Source organism: Miniopterus schreibersii (genome assembly GCF_964146895.1).
Source record: "Miniopterus schreibersii genome assembly, chromosome: 10".
Lineage (NCBI taxonomy): Eukaryota > Metazoa > Chordata > Mammalia > Chiroptera > Miniopteridae > Miniopterus > Miniopterus schreibersii.
The window spans coordinates 29,541,564-29,560,615 of NC_138110.1; the positions used below are offsets into that span (position 1 = coordinate 29,541,564).

The 19,052-nt window shown below is 51.2% G+C and overlaps 1 protein-coding gene across 43 annotated transcripts in view; it reads left to right on the forward strand.

Moving 5' to 3' along the window:
- CELF4 (CUGBP Elav-like family member 4) overlaps window positions 1-14,267 on the forward strand; it is a 289,574-nt gene extending 275,307 nt beyond the window's left edge. For 8 of the 43 annotated variants that reach the window (XM_081149116.1, XM_081149112.1, XM_081149114.1 and 5 more), the window contains exons 11-12: window positions 5,907-6,078; window positions 13,240-14,267. In XM_081149116.1, coding sequence (XP_081005242.1) covers window positions 5,907-6,034 — 128 coding nt within the window. In that variant the 3' untranslated portion in view covers window positions 6,035-6,078; window positions 13,240-14,267. Of the gene's footprint in view, window positions 1-607; window positions 752-5,399; window positions 5,479-5,906; window positions 6,079-10,549; window positions 10,668-11,175; window positions 11,263-13,239 lie in introns of all 43 variants that reach the window. The other 35 variants (XM_081149111.1, XM_081149108.1, XM_081149110.1 and 32 more) reach the window with 12 other exon arrangements.
- Window positions 14,268-19,052: the final 4,785 nt, after the last annotated feature.

Below are 19,052 nucleotides of genomic sequence, written 5' to 3' on the forward strand. Positions count from 1 at the left end.
CAGGGCTGAGTTTGAGAAGGTGGGGCAATTGTGAACCAGATGGGAAGGAGTGGCTGCAGGCCAGGGGGGAGGATGGGCTGAGCTGCCAACCTCTGGGTGCAGAAGGTGACATGAAGCTTCTCACCCACCTGCACCAGCACCCCTGGTGTGGCTGTCTCAGGCCAATTCCCTCTGCTCTCCCCTCAGCAGGGTCTGGGCAAGAGGGAGGCCCAGCAGGTCCTCCCAGGTCTCCCTACCTCTGCCCTTCCTCAGCACCTGATTTCCACTGCTGAGAAAGCCTTGTGTTCGCCCCTTTTACTCATCACTTCCACCCCTGGAGCCCCAGGGTTTCTAGGCAGGCACCCTGTTATAAATCCACTTTGCAGAAAAGGCAACTGAGGCACAGAGAGGTTCAGTGATTTGCCCAAGGGCAGAGCAGAAACAAGAGCTCAGACCATGGGCTCAGCAGCCCCCCTTCTTCTTGGATCTTGGATGAGACCCCCCTTCCTAACCTTGCCCCCACTCCTCCCTGCTGCCGCTGCCTAACTCGCTCACCTCTCCTCTGTCTCTCTCTTCCCCCCACCCCGCCATCCCTCCTCCCCCGCCCCACCCCCTCCCCTCACCGCAGGGCCCGAGGGCTGTAACCTGTTCATCTACCATCTGCCCCAGGAGTTTGGGGACGCTGAGCTGATGCAGATGTTCCTCCCTTTCGGTAATGTCATCTCCTCGAAAGTGTTTGTGGATCGGGCGACTAACCAAAGTAAATGCTTTGGTGGGTAAAGATAACAAACCAACTAGCTTCACCTAGGACAGGGTGGTGCTTGCACCAATTTACCGGTGTCCAACTGCTTTTAACCTGCTCCTTCACACAGCTCCCCACACCCCCAACCCCCAGTGTTCCCTATGGCCCAGCCTCCAGCCACTGTCTCTCACCCTTCTCTCTTCTACTTTTGGCTTCTTGGCTTTCCCTGCCCACTTCTCCTCCAGCTCTACATCTCCCCCTTCCCAGTCCAAGAGATAGGTTCCCCGCTCTGCCACCAGTCCCAATTCCCACCCACTGAGAAGGGGTGGAGCCACCTTGGGCAGGGTTGGGAGGGGGCAGCCAGCTGAGCTCACCAACACCCATTCTCCCCGGAGCCCCTCTCCTCACACTGTCAGAGTGGCCCTTGGGTGGAAGCTGAGCATGATCCTTGGGGAGGGGATCTGCCCAGCTGAGGCCTCTACCCTGCCTTTCCTTTGGCTTCCTCTGTCTACCTCTCTGTCCTGCTCCACCCCCCTTCTCTGTCTACCCTGCTCTTTGCTCCCCTCTTGCCATCCAATTCTCCTTCCCCCACCCACTCCTCTCAGATCACCAGAGCCATATTGTTGAGGAGCCAGGAAGTGAAAAATGGTCCCTGCCCTCAGGAAGCCTCAGGTCTGAGCTTAGATGAAAACCACACCTACCCAACGGCAGTGAAGTCTGCAAGGCACCTAGTAAGGGAGTAATGAGAGAGGCAGGTGGATGTCAATAAAGGAAGGGGAGGGGATTCCAGGCAGGGAGTGTAGAGTGGACAAGGGCATGGGGCTGGGATGAGAAGAGCCAAGGACAGTGAGTGGGGATGCTGGAGGCCTTGGGGAGAAAGGAGGGTTCAGGGGAGACCATCTGCGAGGGAGGGTCTGTGCTGGGGAGGGTTTGGCCATTCAGGTGAGGATGTTTCATGTGGTGTGGTAAGCAGTGGAAGGTGGTAGGAGGTCCTTGAACTGAAGGTAATAGAATGAAGATACAGCTTTGGGGAAACTTGCCTGGTATCAGGGTGTTAGATGGGGGAGGGAAGACTTGGGAGGATCTTAGAGTATGGTTGTCAGATAAAATATAGGATGCCCAGTTATATTAGAATTTCAGATAAACAATGGGTGCATTTTGAGTATAATGTCTGAAATGTTACATTCAATATGGCCCATGCAATATTTGCGATATACTTATGCTAAACAAGTATTCACTCTTTATCTGAAATTCCAGTTTAACTGGGCATCCTGTGTTTTGATTTGCTTCAGACCTGAAGTCCCACCTCATCCCCATACCTCCCCCCTCCATTCCTCTTTAGTCCCTCTCTTACCTCCTCCTGCATCTCCATCAGCCCTTCCTTCTGGGGCCAGAGCCACTCGTGATTCACCAAGGACTAAGGAGTCCAGTCCCCAGAGAGCCACACATGGAACCAGAGCTGAGTCTGCCAGAAGCGTAGTACCTCCAGGTTGACCTCCAAATTCTGGGGCTGTGCGGACAGAATAGGAGTCTGTGTTGGCCAGGAAACCCAGGTCACAGCTTGCAGTGGAGGGGGGAAGGGAGAAGGCATATGAGTATAGAAGCATCGGGAAGAGCATGTTAAGGAAATTCCACTTTGGAGACCAACTTGCCAGAACCATGAAGGGCTTGAGGTTTTAGAGCACGTTCCCCAGAGCAGTCAAGATCTTGGCTCTATTGTCCCTTCCCCTGGAAATTTGTGGTACTACAATGGCATAGAGTTGCTTCAGCAGCTCATTTCTCTTTGAATATTGGGGAAACAAAGCCAAAGAAAAAGGCAGGGTTGCACCCCTCCACAGTGTTTCTTCTGACGAACTACAATTACCTATGTAAAAACAACCAACTGGAGATCTTTGCATTTGCTCTTTAAGTAAGCCTCAGATGTTACATGAATCAAAGAAAACTGCTTAGAGCTCACAAAGCACTGGGCACCTGGGATAGAGCTGCTGGTTTCTAGCCAAGTCCTTGGTACATTTATGCGGTCCCTGGCTGTCCCTGATGTCAGAGCAACCCAGTGTTTCCAAGGCATTTCCTTAGTCTGTCCAAACACTACCCTCACCATTAGCCCATTTAAATTCTCCAGGACAGAGGTTTTTTTCCTGCTTTTTTTGCTGAAAAAAATCTCCTGAGTACCTCTACTCTGGCTCTTTTCTTCTTGAACAAACTTCTAGCACTAAACATCTATCTCCCTTGAAAAAGGACAGTCTCCAGCCATGCGTGCCCGGCCCAGCGGTTCCTCCTTAAGCCTCTTGGGTTCTGGTTCACATCCGAGACTTCTGCAACTCTCCCAGAGGCCTTTTGTTTGAGAACAAACTCCAGCATTCACTCATGGGCTGGTCATTTCACTCTCTGAGCCTCAGTGTCCTCATGTGAGGAATGGGAACTTTAGCAGTTAGCTCTCCGGGATGCTCTGAGGTTACCTGAGATGGTGTGTGTGAGGGGCTTGGCCTGAGTAGACCCTCGAGAAGGGCTAGATCTCTCCATAGTCCCCCAAAGAGGGGCTGTTTTGTTGTAAATGTGATCCTATGTTAAAGTGAGCCCCTCAAAGGCCCCACTTGCTTTTTGTAAGCATAAACAGAATTTTCCAGAGGCTTTTGTGAGCATATGGGCAGCACAAATTGTTGCTAAGTTGAAAGAAGGGCTGGGGGGGGGGGGGGCACCAGGAGGGCCTCCTATCTGCAAGGCTTCCCAGGGTCTGGGAGGCAGGAGCTTTCTTGAGAGTGGGAGGAGGGAGGAAGGGGCTCTGGAGAAGGAAGACAGAAACCATGGGAGATGGCGCCCAGAGCCCTGCCAGCGGGGGACAAGTTCCCTTCCCAGACTGCTAGCCAGTTAACAAAATTAGTTGAGGAAGAAAAATTCCCTCCAGCCTGGGGTCCTTCCCAACCCCCAGGCTTCTGAAGATTCTAGATTCTTCCACAAAGGCTGGGCTTCCCTCCTCCAGGACCTCTCTGCCCCTTCTCCCCTCTCAGTGGCTGTCCCTCCCGTCACACCACAGCACCTCCAGCCCCTCTATCTTTCTCCTGTCTCCTCTCTAGCAAAAACAGCCACCAAGTGCAGGTGGCCAGGTAGAGCCAGAGCTGGTGCTGCTGGTGGGCTTGCAGAGGAGGGAGCGGTGGACCCTGTCACCCACAGTCAGGCTATCTTGTCCCCCTAGGGAGAGAGGCTTTGGTTCAGCCACCCTCCTTAGTCTGGGGAGAGCTGTGTAACAGATACACCATTCACACATGTGAAAAAGGCCCTGCTCTGCTAACAGCTTGACTAGTCAGACATACAGGTTGGTAGGAAGGGGCCGGGCCTGGAGGGGATGAGAAGAGAAGGTGGGAGGATTATTCATGCTAATCTTCAACTATGGATAATCCTAAACGTCTCCTATCTATTTTGGAATATGGATTTTTACAGATGTTGGTTATGTTGCTTTGGGACCGGCTCTGACCGGTTCCATCTGAGCTCACACGCTTGTACACACACACCCTCCCCTGTCTTTGATGGTGCCTTGCTGCAAAAGCAAATATGAGCAAACGCAGGAAGGACACAAGAGAAAGAGAAAAGTAGCCACATGGGGAAAGTGTCTGGGGCAAGGTAAAAATGGAGAAACAGCCTACAGGGGAGAGCGAGGGAGGTACCAGGGACAATTAAGAAGACAGTGTCTATGTCAGTGGGTCTGTACATCTATCCCTTACATATCTAATGCTATTTGGGGACAAGTCCTCCAAATGAAGCAGGTTTGCAGGATGGCCTGGGAACTTCGCCAAGCTCAGTTTCATATATTTTGTAGGGAGATTTTACAGGAAAAATAAATAAAAGGCAGATTTTACAGGATAACAGGCCTCCAAGTCAAATAAATTCCAGGAAATACTAGGACAAACAAAAAGATAAAGGTTTATTTATTGGGGAATTTGGGGTGGGAGGGGGATGCGTTTATTTGTTAATGTGCCTTGAACTGCCCCAGAGGGGCCTGGCTATAAACCTAAGAGGCCACAGAAGCCCCTTTCTCAAGGAGCACCTGTTAGGGCCATTCTGGGAAATGCTGATGTAACTCGGAGTCTCTAAGGAAATGCACTCAAAGTTTCAAAAAGGTGGCTTCTAACTGAACTTTGGGAACCTGATCCATCTCCATCTGGGAACTTGGTGTTTCAGGTGACTGGGAGCCATGGATGGTTCTATAGTCCATCCCCGGATGTTGGGAGGAGTGAAGGGGTGAAAAGAACTTCTGCAGGCTCTCAACTGATTTTCACTAATAGTGTTAATTTGTACTATTATTGTTATAATATTATTATTATTGTTATGGGGGGGGGGTTTACAGGGGACACATCAATTGGTGCGTGCTTAGTCCAGGGCAAGAGCGCTTGCTTCCAGGGCTTGGAATTTTACTAACTAAAAGGGAGATGCCCACAGCCCCTGGGTACGAGGTGGTGGGGAAATGCGAGTCGGTCTGGATTGAACCCCAGTGTCCACCAGGAGCCCGGCTGGGGACAGCCTCGGCCAGGACCGGGAGGGGGGTGGAGGGGCCGCGAGGACTGTCAGCCTCTGCCCCCCCCTGTGGCCGGGCGGCACTCGCGAAGGGGGCGGCCCGAAACGGCGGTGAAGTTTTCTCCGTGGTGCCTCCCTCCCTCCCCCTCGCACTCCTCTCTCTCCCCAGGCCGGCACCCTGTGCCCTCCCGCTGCCAGGCTCCCTCCTGTCAGGGAGGACAGTGTCCAATAAACTCCTCCACCCGCAGGTGTGTCCGCCCTCTCCCACCGCCGCGGAGGGCTGAGGTGCCGGGGCCGGCCGGGGTGGGGGGCGGGCGCCCGTCCGAGCCCCGCGCGCCGCGGGCTCCCGGCTCGTGGGAGAGGGCGCCGCCCGCAGCCGAGGTGGAGCCGGGGAGGCCCCGCCGGGCCCCGCCGGTCTGCGAGGCCGCGAGCCTCGGAAGCGCCCGCGCCGGGAGGGGCCGGGGCCAGCGGGCTGGGGGCGGGCGTGAGGCCGGCCGGGGGCGGGCCCGGGGAGGAGCCTCGAGCCCGCCGCTGCCCGGAGGCGGGGCGGGAGCGCAGGGCGGGGCGCCGGCGGCCAGGCCCCGCCCACCCCCGGCCCCAGCCTGCTCCCCACCGACCCCTCCCGGCCGGGGCGGCCCAGTGGAAACCCAGGCCCTCGTCCCTCGTGTCTCGCCAGGCTTCGTGAGTTTCGACAACCCGGCCAGCGCGCAGACCGCCATCCAGGCCATGAACGGCTTCCAGATCGGCATGAAGAGGCTCAAGGTGCAGCTGAAGCGGCCCAAAGACGCCAATCGCCCGTACTGAGCGCCGGCGGGAGCGTCCCCCGGGGGAGACCAGGACTCGCACAGGTAACCGGGGGCCGCCGGGGCGCGGGGGTGGGGGGCTAGGGAGGGCACCGGACGGACCCGCCGCCCCCCGGCCTCCGTGGGCCGGACCTCGGGCTTGTGCCTTGGACTCGCTGCGCCCGTGTAGACCCGCTGCTCGCCCGGTGCCTAGGGGGCAGCGCAGAGCGGCGGTCGTCCCGGGGGACACGGGCTTGGCCATCCCCTTGCCGCAGAGCCAAAAGGAGCAGCAGGGAGGGAGCCGCTCCGAGGTGGGGTGAGCCCTGGGCCCGCGCCTCCGGGCCCACAGTCGTCCCTGTTTGCCCGATGGCAAGCCCAGGGCGGGGAGACTTGGTGGAGGGGGCGGGCTGCAGAATAGACTCTGGGGAGCTGTAGCCCTCTGCCGGGGCCTTCTGGCATCTCGCAGACTCCCTGGCTCTCCCTTCCCCAGCTCTCCTGCCTGGAGGGCTGGTGGCCTTTGGACCCTTGATCCCCTCACCCCTCCACTTCCCCATAGCTCAGTCTGGAGAAGAGGGGCAGGACTTTTCAAAGGGAACTTTACCAAAACGAGGTAGGACAGAAGCTGAGGATGGTGACGGTGTAGCACTGGGCCCACTTGCCCTGCCTGCTTTACTGAGTCCAGGACGTGTGGGTAGTTATGACCCTTTCTGCTCAGCTGGGTCCTGCCTTGCAGCTGGAGACACAGCCAGCCACTCCTCTGACAAGCCACCTGTTGCCCTGGGTGAAGCAGCTTCCTGGGAAAGTGGGGAGAGGGGAGCTGTGCCAGAACATCAGAAGTCCACCTTCAGTCTGGTTTCCCCCATTGCTGTCAGTTCCTGCAGGGTCAGCTCATTCTCAGGCCAGAGAGAGGCTGAGGCTGCCCAGCCTTCTGTCCCTCCATTCCTTCAGCAGTACTGTAGGCCAGCCAGGTACAGTCAGGTACTCGGACTCAGCCCCCAGTAAGACTGATAAGAATCTTTGTCCCAAGCAGGGGAGAGAGACACTAAACAATGACATATGATCAAAGAGTAAATTATATAGTGTGTCAGAACTGTTGGTTACAGTTACCTCAGGTAGTCAGGGTAGGCCTTGTTGAGAAAGTGACAGTCAAGCAGAGACTTCAAGAAGGTGAGGCAGGGAGCCATGTCAGAGTCTGGAGGGACATGTCCTTCCTTTGAGGGGACGGCCAGTGTACAGGCTCCTACGTGAGGGGCTGGTGGTGTGTTTCAGGAGCATCAGGAGGCCAAGGTGGCTGGAGGGGAGTAATTACGGAAGCATGGTGAGAGGGGAGGCCCCAGAGGTGAGGGGGGCCACCTCATGAAGGATCCACAGGCCACTGTATGGACTTTGGCCCATCCTCTGAAATGGGAGGCTGGGGGGCGGGTGGTCATTGAAGAGCTCTGGATAGAGAGTGATGTGATTAACCTGCATGTCAGCAGGACCACTGGCTGCTGTGCTAATAGATTGCAGAGCCCAAAGCAGAGGTCTAGTGCTTGGATGGCTCAGTCTGGGTGATAGCAGTTGATGTGGTATGAGGGAATTGAGGTCTAGATGTATTTTAAGGCAGAGCCAAGGATGCTGTTTGTAATGAGAGTTGGGTGTGAGAGAAAGAGGAGCCAAGGATGACACCTGGCTTTGGCCCAAGTGACTAAAAATGCAGAGTTGTCATGCCTGGAAATGAGGGGTTGGGAGAAAGCTCAGGCATGTGAGAGTTAAACATTCAAGTTGAGGTTCAGAGCCTGGAGTTTGGGAAAGAGGTATGCAGTTTCCCAGTCTCTGCTCAAATCCCACCATTGCTAGTAGAGCACCCTTTATCCAGCCAGGAGCAGCAGCCAGCACTCACCTTCTGTTGCAGAGGGTGGCTGAGCCTCTACTCTCTGCAAGACTGGAAAACCAAACTCGCCTCTCTTGCCTCCTGAGTTTCCACCCCTGCTCATCTCCAGCTTGTGAGAAGACACAGAGACTTATACTCATGTTCATTCAGAGTGTGGGCACCTTCCCATTCCAGGTGCGAGGCTCAGTGCTGGGGACACAGAGGTGAATGGGTCACCATCCTGCCCACAAGGAGCTTCTGGCTCTGTGCACACAGACATCAGGAGGCAGCCAGCAGATGGGTGCATTTCCATAGGGAAAAGCAGCCCTTTCCAGATACAGAACTTTCTCTTAAATAAGCTTAGCTCTGCCATTAAAGCAGGACCTGGGTCAGGGTGCTTCTCCTCTTGGGCTTCCATATTTTCACTATTGAAAGCAAGGTGTTGGAGTCATCAGAGGGTTTTTAAAGAGGAGACAGACTCCAAAGCAGTGCCCTGAGATTTCAAGGGGCCCCTGTGACTCTCTGAAAGCATTCTGTCTTAGACTCCTTGACCTCGATGCAACTAAAACCCAAGAAGAATAGAACCTTTAGGTCAGAGAAATTCCCAGATGAAGGGATGATGGAAGCAGATTTGTTGTTTGGGATATAAGGTGGGAAGTGGCCTTCAAGGTAGAACCGGCTGACAGTCATACTTGGGATGGGGGCTTGAGAGGAGTAGTTTAAACAGCAGAATGGGTTCTTCCACCAGAGATTAAAAGGCCAGAAAGATGAGAACCACAGACTTTTCCACAGTTCTTACCACTCATGAGGCACAGTTCCTGTAGGTAATAACTGTAACTGCCTATAAGGTACGCAGTGTTATTAGTCCCATTTCACAGAGAGGTCAAGTCACTTTCCCATCAGCTACTGAGTGGTACAGCCGTGATTTGAAGCTAGGGGCTGAGTTCCAGAGGCTGTGCTCTTAACCCCTACAAGTAAGGAGAGTGATAAACCCAACTCTCCCGGCACAGAGTGTCCTGACTATCAGAGGGGACATGTCAAGACATCCTACTTTTCAGGGGTCATCCATCTGGCTGTCTCTTCCCTTTTAACTCTATAATAAAGGTGACCTTTAATCTCCATGTAGATGGCATTTTAACATGATGCCTTCAGGCTTCCAAGAAATTAGAGGCTGAAACAGAAGGAGGGTGCTAAGATAAGGGGCAGGCTTGGGGGTTGCAGTGGGAAGGGAAGTGGGTACCTGTGAGATGCTCAAGACTTGGGGGAAGGGGGAAGGAGGGATCTCCAGGGGGTCCCTTAGTTGTACTTGCCGTAGCCTACACCTGTTGGCACTGCCCTTCTCCGTTCTTAGGCCCCTTCTCCCACCCAAAGGGACCTGCCAATTGGATACCCTGGGTGGGTCCAAGGGCTGGCTTCTGGGAGGGTTGGTGATGCAGGGGATGGTGGCATGTCAGGACTCAGTGGGCATGCAGTGGGCCCTGGTTTGTGTGAGGGAGATCTGCTGTTGGAATAAGAAGAACCCAGCTTGGCTAGGCAGACCCGACGGGTCTGGGGAGGAAAAGAGGGGCTGGGAGCTCTTCTGTGAAGGCAGAGCTGGAGGCTGGGTGTGGGCTTAAAATAGTCATCTCTCAGCTACTTTGCAGCTTATCCACACTGACATTTCACGATCCCAGGCTTCCCTTCCACCTTCCCTCAAAGGAAAACAAAGCTGAGAGTGGAAGCTGGCTGCGTGTAGCATCCTGGTGGATTGGAAACCCTGCATATAAACCTGGTGCCTGAGTGCTGCAGGGGAGAGGGCTGGGAAGAAAGGTCAAGGATAACCACGACAAGGGCAAAGATCTGGGGACCCTCCCCCCAGATCCCTGGCTGGGGGCAAAGGACCATGCAATGGTGAGGAGTGCAGAAGACAACTCAAAGTGGAATAATTTGGTGATGCTTGATAGAGAAGGGAAAGCAGCCTCAGCCACCTAGGGCTCCAGCAGTAAAGAAGGCAGGCCAGGGCTGTGAGGGATCTGCCTAGAGCTGTACAGGGAGGACTGTGGGGTATAAAGGGATGGAGAAGGAAGACGTGGAGTAGGGAAGGTCAGCAGAGCAAGAGTGATAGCAGAGGCTGGGATCCAGGGCACAGCACTCCCTTCTCTGGCGGGCCGTCCTTGCTTGCATTAGCTACCCTGCAGGGCGCCCTGCAGTCTTCCATATGGCCTTATCGTGGGGTCAGCTGCAGGGCCTTCTCAAGGCTCTGCGTGCCCAGAGCAGCCTCACTTTGGGCACATGGGCCACCTTGGGAGCAAAACAAAGGGTGTGAGGTGATCGTGAAATGAAATCAGTAGTGCCAGGGCCTGTTTATAGATTTCTAGGAACGTTGATGTGATTTCCTCCAAATCTGAAAACTAAACATGTTCATTTTCTGAAGGTCCTGAGGAAAGAGGGTTGAGGCAGAAGTGAAGGGGAGAGGATCATAACATCATACAGTGGGTTCGCTTGTAGTGGAGACACCCTTCCCTGGGGACAGTGGCCAAGGTGGGGCTCGAAGGGTGGGAGGGCTGAGCTGCTGCCATTGTGGACTGTCCTGTGGCAGCAAAGTGTCTCATGGATGGACCTCATGGATATAACAGCCACCTTAGCAGCCTCTGACCTACCCTGCAGTCAGGGTCACCCTGACAGGCTCCCCCTGCTGGTCCACAGGCTGAAGCCACAGAAGGCTGGGGAGGTGAGGACAGCTCCGCACCTGGGGGAGAGAGAAAGAATCAAGGGTGATAAAAAGCAGAGACGTGCTCCCCGATCTGCTTGCCAGCCGGCCAAGGTGGTTTGAGGGGCTGTTTTATTTTTTTCTGGCCCCCTCACCAAACCGCCCACACCCCCCCTTCCCAACGCATGATGGATGCCCTTAGTGGTCCTGTGTGAGGTTCTGCTACTGTTCACAGTGTATCATGTGTCTGCATAAACAACCGTGCGTGTGTGTGTTGATGTGCCCATGTCGTCTGTCTGCTGCTTCCTCCATCCTTTGAGTTCTTTTCAGTTCTCTTATGAGTTACCGCTGTTCTCTCATCAGAGCTTTTAGATTGGTGCTGTGGTCTGGTGCTGTATAAATATTTTTCCTTTTAATTTTGTTTTAACTTCTTCCTTGCCCTTCTCCACCCGACTCTCCTCGCCCTCCCACACTCCCCTCCCCCACCCGCCCTGCCCTGCCCCTTCCTTCCCCCGAACCCACACTCTTGTCCTCTCTTTCTCTCTCTCTCTCTACATATATAAATATATATATAAATCTTTTCTTCTTTTGTCATTCAATCAAATTCCAACAACCCAACCAGGGCCAGTCAAATCCACCACAGTCTCGCGCTGAGCTAGGAATAAAGTTCACGTAATCACATGAGAGTGGAGAAAACAGTCCCCCATCCGTAAGTTCAAATCAACTCAAAGTTCACAGTGTGACATGATGGCGTCATGTAACAAGGCTAAGAATCGGTTGCATGACAATTGCCGTCAAGTTTCGTGGAGGTGCTGTGATTGGAGCGTTTTTCTTGGATGTTGTATCAGTTGATGATTGGCCAGTCATGATCACACGTGCATTCTCTTGACTTTTGTGCTGCCACGATCTTTTTTGCTGTGCTCATTTTTGTTTCGTTCTTGGTGCTTGCAGTGGTTTTACTTTCTGTTGTTTGGTTTTTCTTGTTCAGCGTTTTTTATGCTTCTCTAGATGTCACATAGAGAAAAAAACAAAACGAAAGCACAAAAAAAAAATAGTAAAAATAAAGATGAATTCCTGAATTATCGAACATGGGATCATTTAACTGTGCAAACCATTATTTTTTTTTTTCTTAAAAATAAGGAAAACATCTTAAAAATATGCGTGGTTTATTTACTTGCACTTGAAAATATTGTGATTTTATTTTTTTCTAGAAATTTGGGGGCCTTTTTCAATTGACACTTTCCTGGGTCTGGTCTTTTTCCAGTTAGGCCATTTTAAATCTCACTTCAAAAGGAAAAACAAAAACGAAATCTCTACAGTAACAGAATGATAAAAAAAATTCTAAACCAAAAAACTAGAGTTCAAAGCCAGAGGCCTCTGAGAGAGAGCCTGGTAACAATTGTAAGGTTTGTATTATAGCCACTTCTGCTAAATTAAATGTGGGGAGGGGAGGTGGGGGCCTGGGGTTTTGGGAGGGTTTTTTGGTTGGTTTGGAAAAAACAGTACTGACAAAAGCAAAATGCACCTTTTTGTTTACAACTGAAAAAGGGTCCTTGACAAGTGTTTTTTAATTTTATTATTATTTTATTTGGTGTTGTAATTGTTTAGATTGCTGTGTACGGTTTGCTGTTTGTTGAATCAACAGTGTGAAAAACCTGCCAGCATGGATTGATATACGCATGACGTTGTCCCCTCAACTGGGGGCCTTGCAGTTCTAACTTTCTTGATGTAACCAGTCACCCCCATGTATAAGTGGAAGCTGCCTGCTAGAATGGAGATGAGTCTCATTTGTTAATTCACAATGATTAAGCATTCTCCTTCTGATTCTAGTCAGATCATGATTTTTTTCTTAAAAGCAAAACAAAATGCCAAAAAAGCCACCATTCAGAACAAAATCGAGAACTGTCTGAGTTAAGTTTGATGATTAAATCCTTTCTAATTTCTTTTAGGTTCTCCCATCCACCCCCTTGAAGTTCTGAATTTCCTCTAAATTCCCTGGCATGTATGAGAAAAATATTATGTGTATGTGTGTGTGTATGTGTGTATCTATGCATATATACATGCACACATATCCATGTATATCCACATATGTGCAGGTGAATATATTCTACACATATATCCAGATATACGTATATATACATAGCCTCGCAAATAGTTACTGACCTTGGGAAAGAAGCAGTTGGCTGGAAACTGGGCAAGGATTCAGCAAAATTCATGTCACGGATCTTTTTTGCTTTTCCTCAAGTTGGGGAGGAGTGGACTGGGCTGCTAGATTTTTGCTGTCTTGTTTGCTAGGCTTCTGTATACATATTGTATCTGGGATAGACCCCTCAGAGATCAGTTTAATTATAAATTCATATCTCATAGTCCCAAATTCATCCCTTAGATTGAGCTATCCCCCAATCCAGAACTCTAAAGGAACCCAAATCGAGACCCCCTCCCCCAACAGCTAAACTCAGCCACAACCATCTCCACTAGACTTCCCAGTGGTTTCTTACTCTGAATAGAAGAGTCAATTTCTTCTTTATGTATCATGATCATGACTAATTCTCATACTGGTCTCTTCCCTCCCTCCCGCCATCCCCCAGAGCTCCCACCCTAACCCCCAGGCAGGTTCCTTTTGGTGTTTGGATGCATTTTGTGTTTCCTCTCTTGGCTTAATCAGCCCTGATTTTCTTCATTTTAGGGCAGGATGCTGAACGGGCTACATTAAAAAACAAACCTCTCTCTCTCTCTATTTATAAATGAGAACTGTTGGATGACACCTTTGACATATCAGCCAATATCAATCAAGCTGAGGACTCCAGACACTCTGTGACTGTAACATTTCTTCAAGGAAAGTATAGCGTCTATGGAGTTCAGAGGGCACGTGTTTCGGGGAAAATACACATGACATAAAGAAGATGAAGATGAAGAAAAACGAGAAAAAAAACACACAAAAAGGCAACTTTTAAAACAAAGTAACTTGAGACCGGATGGGGAGGCTGAAGGGCTGGGAACTGGAAAGAGACGCTTCGCTGCTTACCGATCCCCGGGGCTTTTCCAGCCCGTGGGCGCCTGAGGCAGGCTGGGGCAAGCGGTGTGGTGGGACCTGGTCCCCAGGGTGCGGCTGGGAGGCCGCCACTGAGCATCTCTATCTGTCATTCCTTTAGCTATTTAGGGACCAAAGGACCAAACTTTTTATTGCAGATGTGTAGCTCTATGTCAAATAGAGGGGGAACGGAGGAGAACCTCCTTCCTGCCTCCTGGCTGTTCTTGAAACAGCTTAGAGCGATTCTATGAAAAATGTAAGAAAAAATAAAATAAAAAAAAAGACAAAAAAGACAAAAACACAAAAAAAGGAAAAATATTGCTTAAATGCTTTTAAAACAGCAAGATAATAGTTCTTTGATACTTTGAGAGGCGCTTTGATTACCCTCATTCAAGTCGAAGACACTTTCCTATGGTTTTCTGTATTATATGTCTGGATGGAGCTGTTAAGATGAACAAATTGGTGGATATTTGGGGAAAGCAACAAAATTATTAAAACTCATTAACTGTGAAGTGTGAGAAAACAAGGGGAAAAAAAGGGACACACAAGGCAAGAGAATTGTTGTGAAAAGTCTGTAAATGCTTCTAACTCTTCCCCCTCTTAAAAACATAATAGTTGTACAGAATTTTAAAAAAGGAGAAGTTTAAAATACCTATATCATAGAAGAAAAATTAGAGGAAAGCAAAAAATAAAAAAAAAAATAAAAAAGGAAAAAAAAAACTTATAGAAGTTAGCGTTACTGCTAAAATCCCAGATGTTGTAGGACTGTACTTTTGTAGAGTTTAGACTGAGCATCAATCCCTTCTCCCCGCGAGTGCTGTCGGATGACGACGCCGTTGACCCCGAGGGCCAGGCCGGACGGCCCAGACCGGCGGGCTCCCGGCTGCCTCGGGCAGGAAGGCCCGCGCCGCCCCGCCCCGCCCGCCCGCCGCCCGCCGCCCGCCGCCCGCCGCCCGCCGCCCCCGCCTCGCTTCGCTCCGGAGCTGCGCGCCCGCTCTCCGCAAGCCCTGGACGCCTCCCGCTTCACTCGCCTTCCATGCTTGCTCCAGAGACTTTCCGGGCAAGGGAGACCTGGGAACTTTCATCTTAAAACAACTCAACCACACACACACACACAAAAACCTTAAACAAGAGAGAGAAAAAAAAACAATCTTTGAAGAATTTCTGAAACTGTTTACAAGGAATTTTGAAAAACAGGGATGTTTAAATGATGCCGGCTCTGTTTTTCTGTAAATAAATTTGCATATTTTGTAGGACTTTTAATTGTAATGATAGAGAAAAAAAAACAAGGAAAACTATTTAATGAAAGCACGATATTTATCTTTGGTAAATGACTTTAGAGCAGTTAAAAAAGACATTGCTTAAAAAAACTCAGAATCAGAAAAAACACTGATTTATTTAAGAACACATATATTTTAAAGTATAACATATTTATTATAATTTATTTGCACCGTTGGGAAGACTTGCTTTGGCGTTTGCCTTGGTGCCCTCCTCTCATTGACGACCAGTTCATCTGGAGGCCCGGGGGCCCGTGGACCTACCATTTCTCTCCTTTTTTGTTTTAGAACAATTATCTCAGGCCTCCTGCCTTTCCTTTCTTTCTATTTTGTTGGTTAATCATTATTTTTAAATTTTTCTTTTTCTTTCTCTTGGCTCCTCCTTTTAGGATGTCCAGATGTTGTAAAAAAAAAAAAAAAAAAAAACAGCTGCAGTTCAGTACAACTGCTCTTTTCACACTCAACTCCCTAAAACTCCTTGTAACCTTCTGTAACTATTGGATGACGCTTTCTCCAGCTTAGCCCTAAATAAAGCACAGTTTAAAAAAAAAAAAAAAAAAAGACTTTTGCAGTGGTCTGTGCTTCTCAGAGTCTGGCCAGCTGTGTCCCATGGCCCCAAGGAGGGCCATGGGAGTGGCTTTGGCCCTTCTCTGTCCATGGCCCCAGTCCGTGGCCCCTGTTTACAGCCTCAGCAGTGTGGAGTGCTTTCTGGGATGCAATGGGAGCAATAAAACAGGTCGTTCCACACTTAGAAACATTTCTCTCCACTTGTGTGTATCTCTGAAAGTCACCATTGCAAATTGGTTCTTTTGGTTCCCGGCTGGGATGGCACAGTGTCCAAACACAACAGAAAGTCCCCCTTTCCTCCCTTCCAGGAGGAAACTGAGGCCACCTGACCTGAGTGGGGTGGGGGCAAAGCGCTGTGAGGTGCTGAGGAGGGAGGCGGTGGAGGCAGAGACCATAATTAAGGAAGAAGTGGCAACCCCAGACTTACCACGAGCATTTTGCTTTTGCTCCTGCACCTTCCACTGTGCTGACAGTTTGCATGGATGGAGGAAACGAGATTCCGGATGGTGCCCTCTGAGCCTGCGTTCCGGTTGGAGGGAGAGCAGGGGTGAGGAACTCTTGGGTGCTGCCCATCTCTCTGTCATGACACACACACACACACACACACACACACACACACACACACACACACACACGGGGTGGGGTGGGGGGGGATGTCCAAACCCTGAATGCCAGAGGTCTGAGATGGAAGGTATTGCAGGGTGAGGGGGTCTGGGTGAGGGAGGACATGAACCAGGACTGGGGGTGGGGGTGGGGAGGAGGGGGCAGTTTCTTCCCAGGTGACGCACAATAGCCACAAGTTTGTATCAGGCCCTTTCCTGGCCTATTCCATCCCCTCCCTCAACCCCCACTCCCATTCCCACTCCCGGCCTGCAGCCCTGCAGCCTGCTCTAGGAATGGGCAGACTCCCACCTAGGGGCTCCATTTTCCTCCATGTAAGGGGAGGGGAAGTTGTGTGGTTTCAGAGTCCCGGTTGGGGAGACAGGTGCTTGTTGTCTGTCTGTGCCCCCTTTCGTGGGAGAGTGGGGAATGGCTTCAGCTCTCACCTGTCTTCTCTGAAGGAGAGTGCTGCAGAGCAGAGCTCAGAGCCCCAGCTACAGAGCATACCTGGACCCTGTGTCCCATGTCATCTCTCTTCCCAGGGCCGGGGGCCAAGTCCAGGTTTCTTGCACTAGCCTGTGAATGTTAGCCCTGGGAGAAAAGGCCTTTAAGCCTCAACTTAAATGTGGAGATGGTTCCCAGAGGAGAGCCTCCCTGTCTCCTAAACTAACCCACGCCTCCCTGTCCACCAGACTGTGAGCCCAGGAGATGGTCTGCTCTGTCCGTTTGGGGAGCTTGTGGGGCTCTGGACTTCTTGGAAGAATTCACTGCAAAGGGCTGGAGGTCAGATTGGGTCTTATGCTACCGTGTGAGGAATGGAAAGGTGTTTTCTAAGGAATTCTTTGAGTTTTAAGCCTCAGACTGTTCAAAACTGAGGTTTCTGTTGGACATTTACAAACAAAAGGCAATGAGTTCGCCAGAGGATGGCAAACCTCAACAGCTCTTCCTTCTGTCACTCTCTCAGACCCCAGGGAACCTCCCCCACCTCCCCAGACAGGTCCTGTTCCTTTGTCTCCACCTCCTCACCATGTACCCTGCTCTCTGGCACAGCCCTCCCCACCTCCACTGGCAGTGGCTCAGGGGCAGGGGAGCCCTGGAGCTGCCCCTGGGGACCTGGGCTGCTCTGTTCCCAGGCATGGTTGACCGAGAGGAGGGATGAAAACACAGGGCCCAGGTGTGACTATGTCAGTTTTAGAAAAGAAACCCTCTATTTAAAAACCACACATCAAGTAGCTAATGTATGCATGGCACATTTAAGAGAGAATACAACTTATTAGCCTCTGGAGGAAGTCACAGATTCTTTGAAAACTTGCTGATAACTATCAGGTCAGTTTGCGCCCGATCACAGGGAGATCGGGGACCCCGCAGCTCATCCATCATCCCCTGGTTAAGAACCCCTGGTTTGCAGTGTTAAGAAAACCCAAGACACAGTTCTCGTTAATTTCTGCTTACATTCTATGACTTACATTCCTCTGCTATTATTCTAAATCTTTTATCTCAAACTTAATGAAAAGTAGATACTTGCATAAAGAACTCCCATGTACCCACCACCTACTCAAGAGTTCTTTTGAAGCAAGTCCCAATGATCAGGTCATTTCATGGGTAGATGCTTCAGTTTCCCCTCATGTTTTCGTGGCTGCATTGATGTCTGAGGGCTGGCTCTGGTGTGTTGGGCAGCAGCCTGGGGGGGGGGGGGGGACTGACTGTGCCCTCTCCCAGCCTTATCAAAGGGTGGGCCCTGGCCCCAGGCCTCTCTCCAGCCTGGTTCCAGGCGGCACTTTCAAAGGCCTTTCTGCTTTTCTTCTCCCAGCTTTGTGCTCTTCTCTTCCATTTTTTTTCTCCCCTCCCTTCTCCTTTCCTTTCTGTGCGATTCCCACCTGAAAGGACTCTCTTTACTGAGACCTTTCAGTTAATAGCTTCCATCTCCTTCTGGGTTTCTCTAACAATCTAACTTTTTCCCTGCTCTGAGCTAGATCTCACCTACTCCTGCACATAGAGCACCAGCAGAGTGAGACACACATCCCAGGGCTTCCCCACCCACAAGAGTGACCCCAAATCCTCGTGGACAAATCCGAAGCTCCTCCTGGCATGGGTTCTGCAGGGCCGGTGGGGGACTTACACCTGGGTCGAACCCAAATGAGCATTCTCCACCTGGGGGAGGTGAATAAGAGACATCTGGCAAGTGAGCTCAGCGGCCCCGCCCCGCCCAAGGTGACAGCCATCAGACTTGTGAATGCCATCTGCCTATCTCCCCAAATGGAATGTGCCCCAAATAAACACTCTTAGCTACCACCGATGCCCCACCTTCGGAAGACCATTCCCCTGGCAGGCAGATCCTGGGTCAGTGTTGACTAACTGCCTGCCAGGATGGGTGAAGGAAAGGAAGGAAAGGACAAATTGCAGATAACTGAAGGCACCTTCCAAAGAGGTAGGTCTTCTGAAAATGCCTTTTAAGTAAAAGTAGCACACTTGGGATAAGTGCTTACCTTCCTGTCTCTACTGCCCCTCCCCTACTTCTCTAAGCCACCCTCCCTCTGCTTACCTGCTCTCCTCCCACATCAGTCTCTGCTCTTCAACACCGCCAGGTGCCCTGAAGCCTGGCTGGTAAGGAGCGTGGAAGGCTGGACAGCCAGCACCAGCACCCCAGTCCCCTCTTTGTTACCCCAACTTCATTTCCCTCATGCTAGCCTGACTCCTGATCTCTTCAGGGGCCCTTGAGCATCTCCACCCCTCTGGCACCCTCTGTGAAGGTCTAACCAGGATTTGCCCAGACCAGGAGGAGGGTGGAGACTAGTGCACGAGAGTGAAAAAGGCATGGGCTTCGATGTCAGACTGGGATGCGAGTCCTAGTGCTCTCAAATGCCTTCTGTGTTACTTTGAAAAAGTTACTTAACCTCTCTGAGCCTCAATCCCCTTCTTTGTAAAATGGGGATAATAATGCACACACGCGCCTCAAGAGTTGTGAGGAATAAATAAGATAGAGCCACACACAGCTGCATCCCACCCCAAGGGTTCTCTGACTTA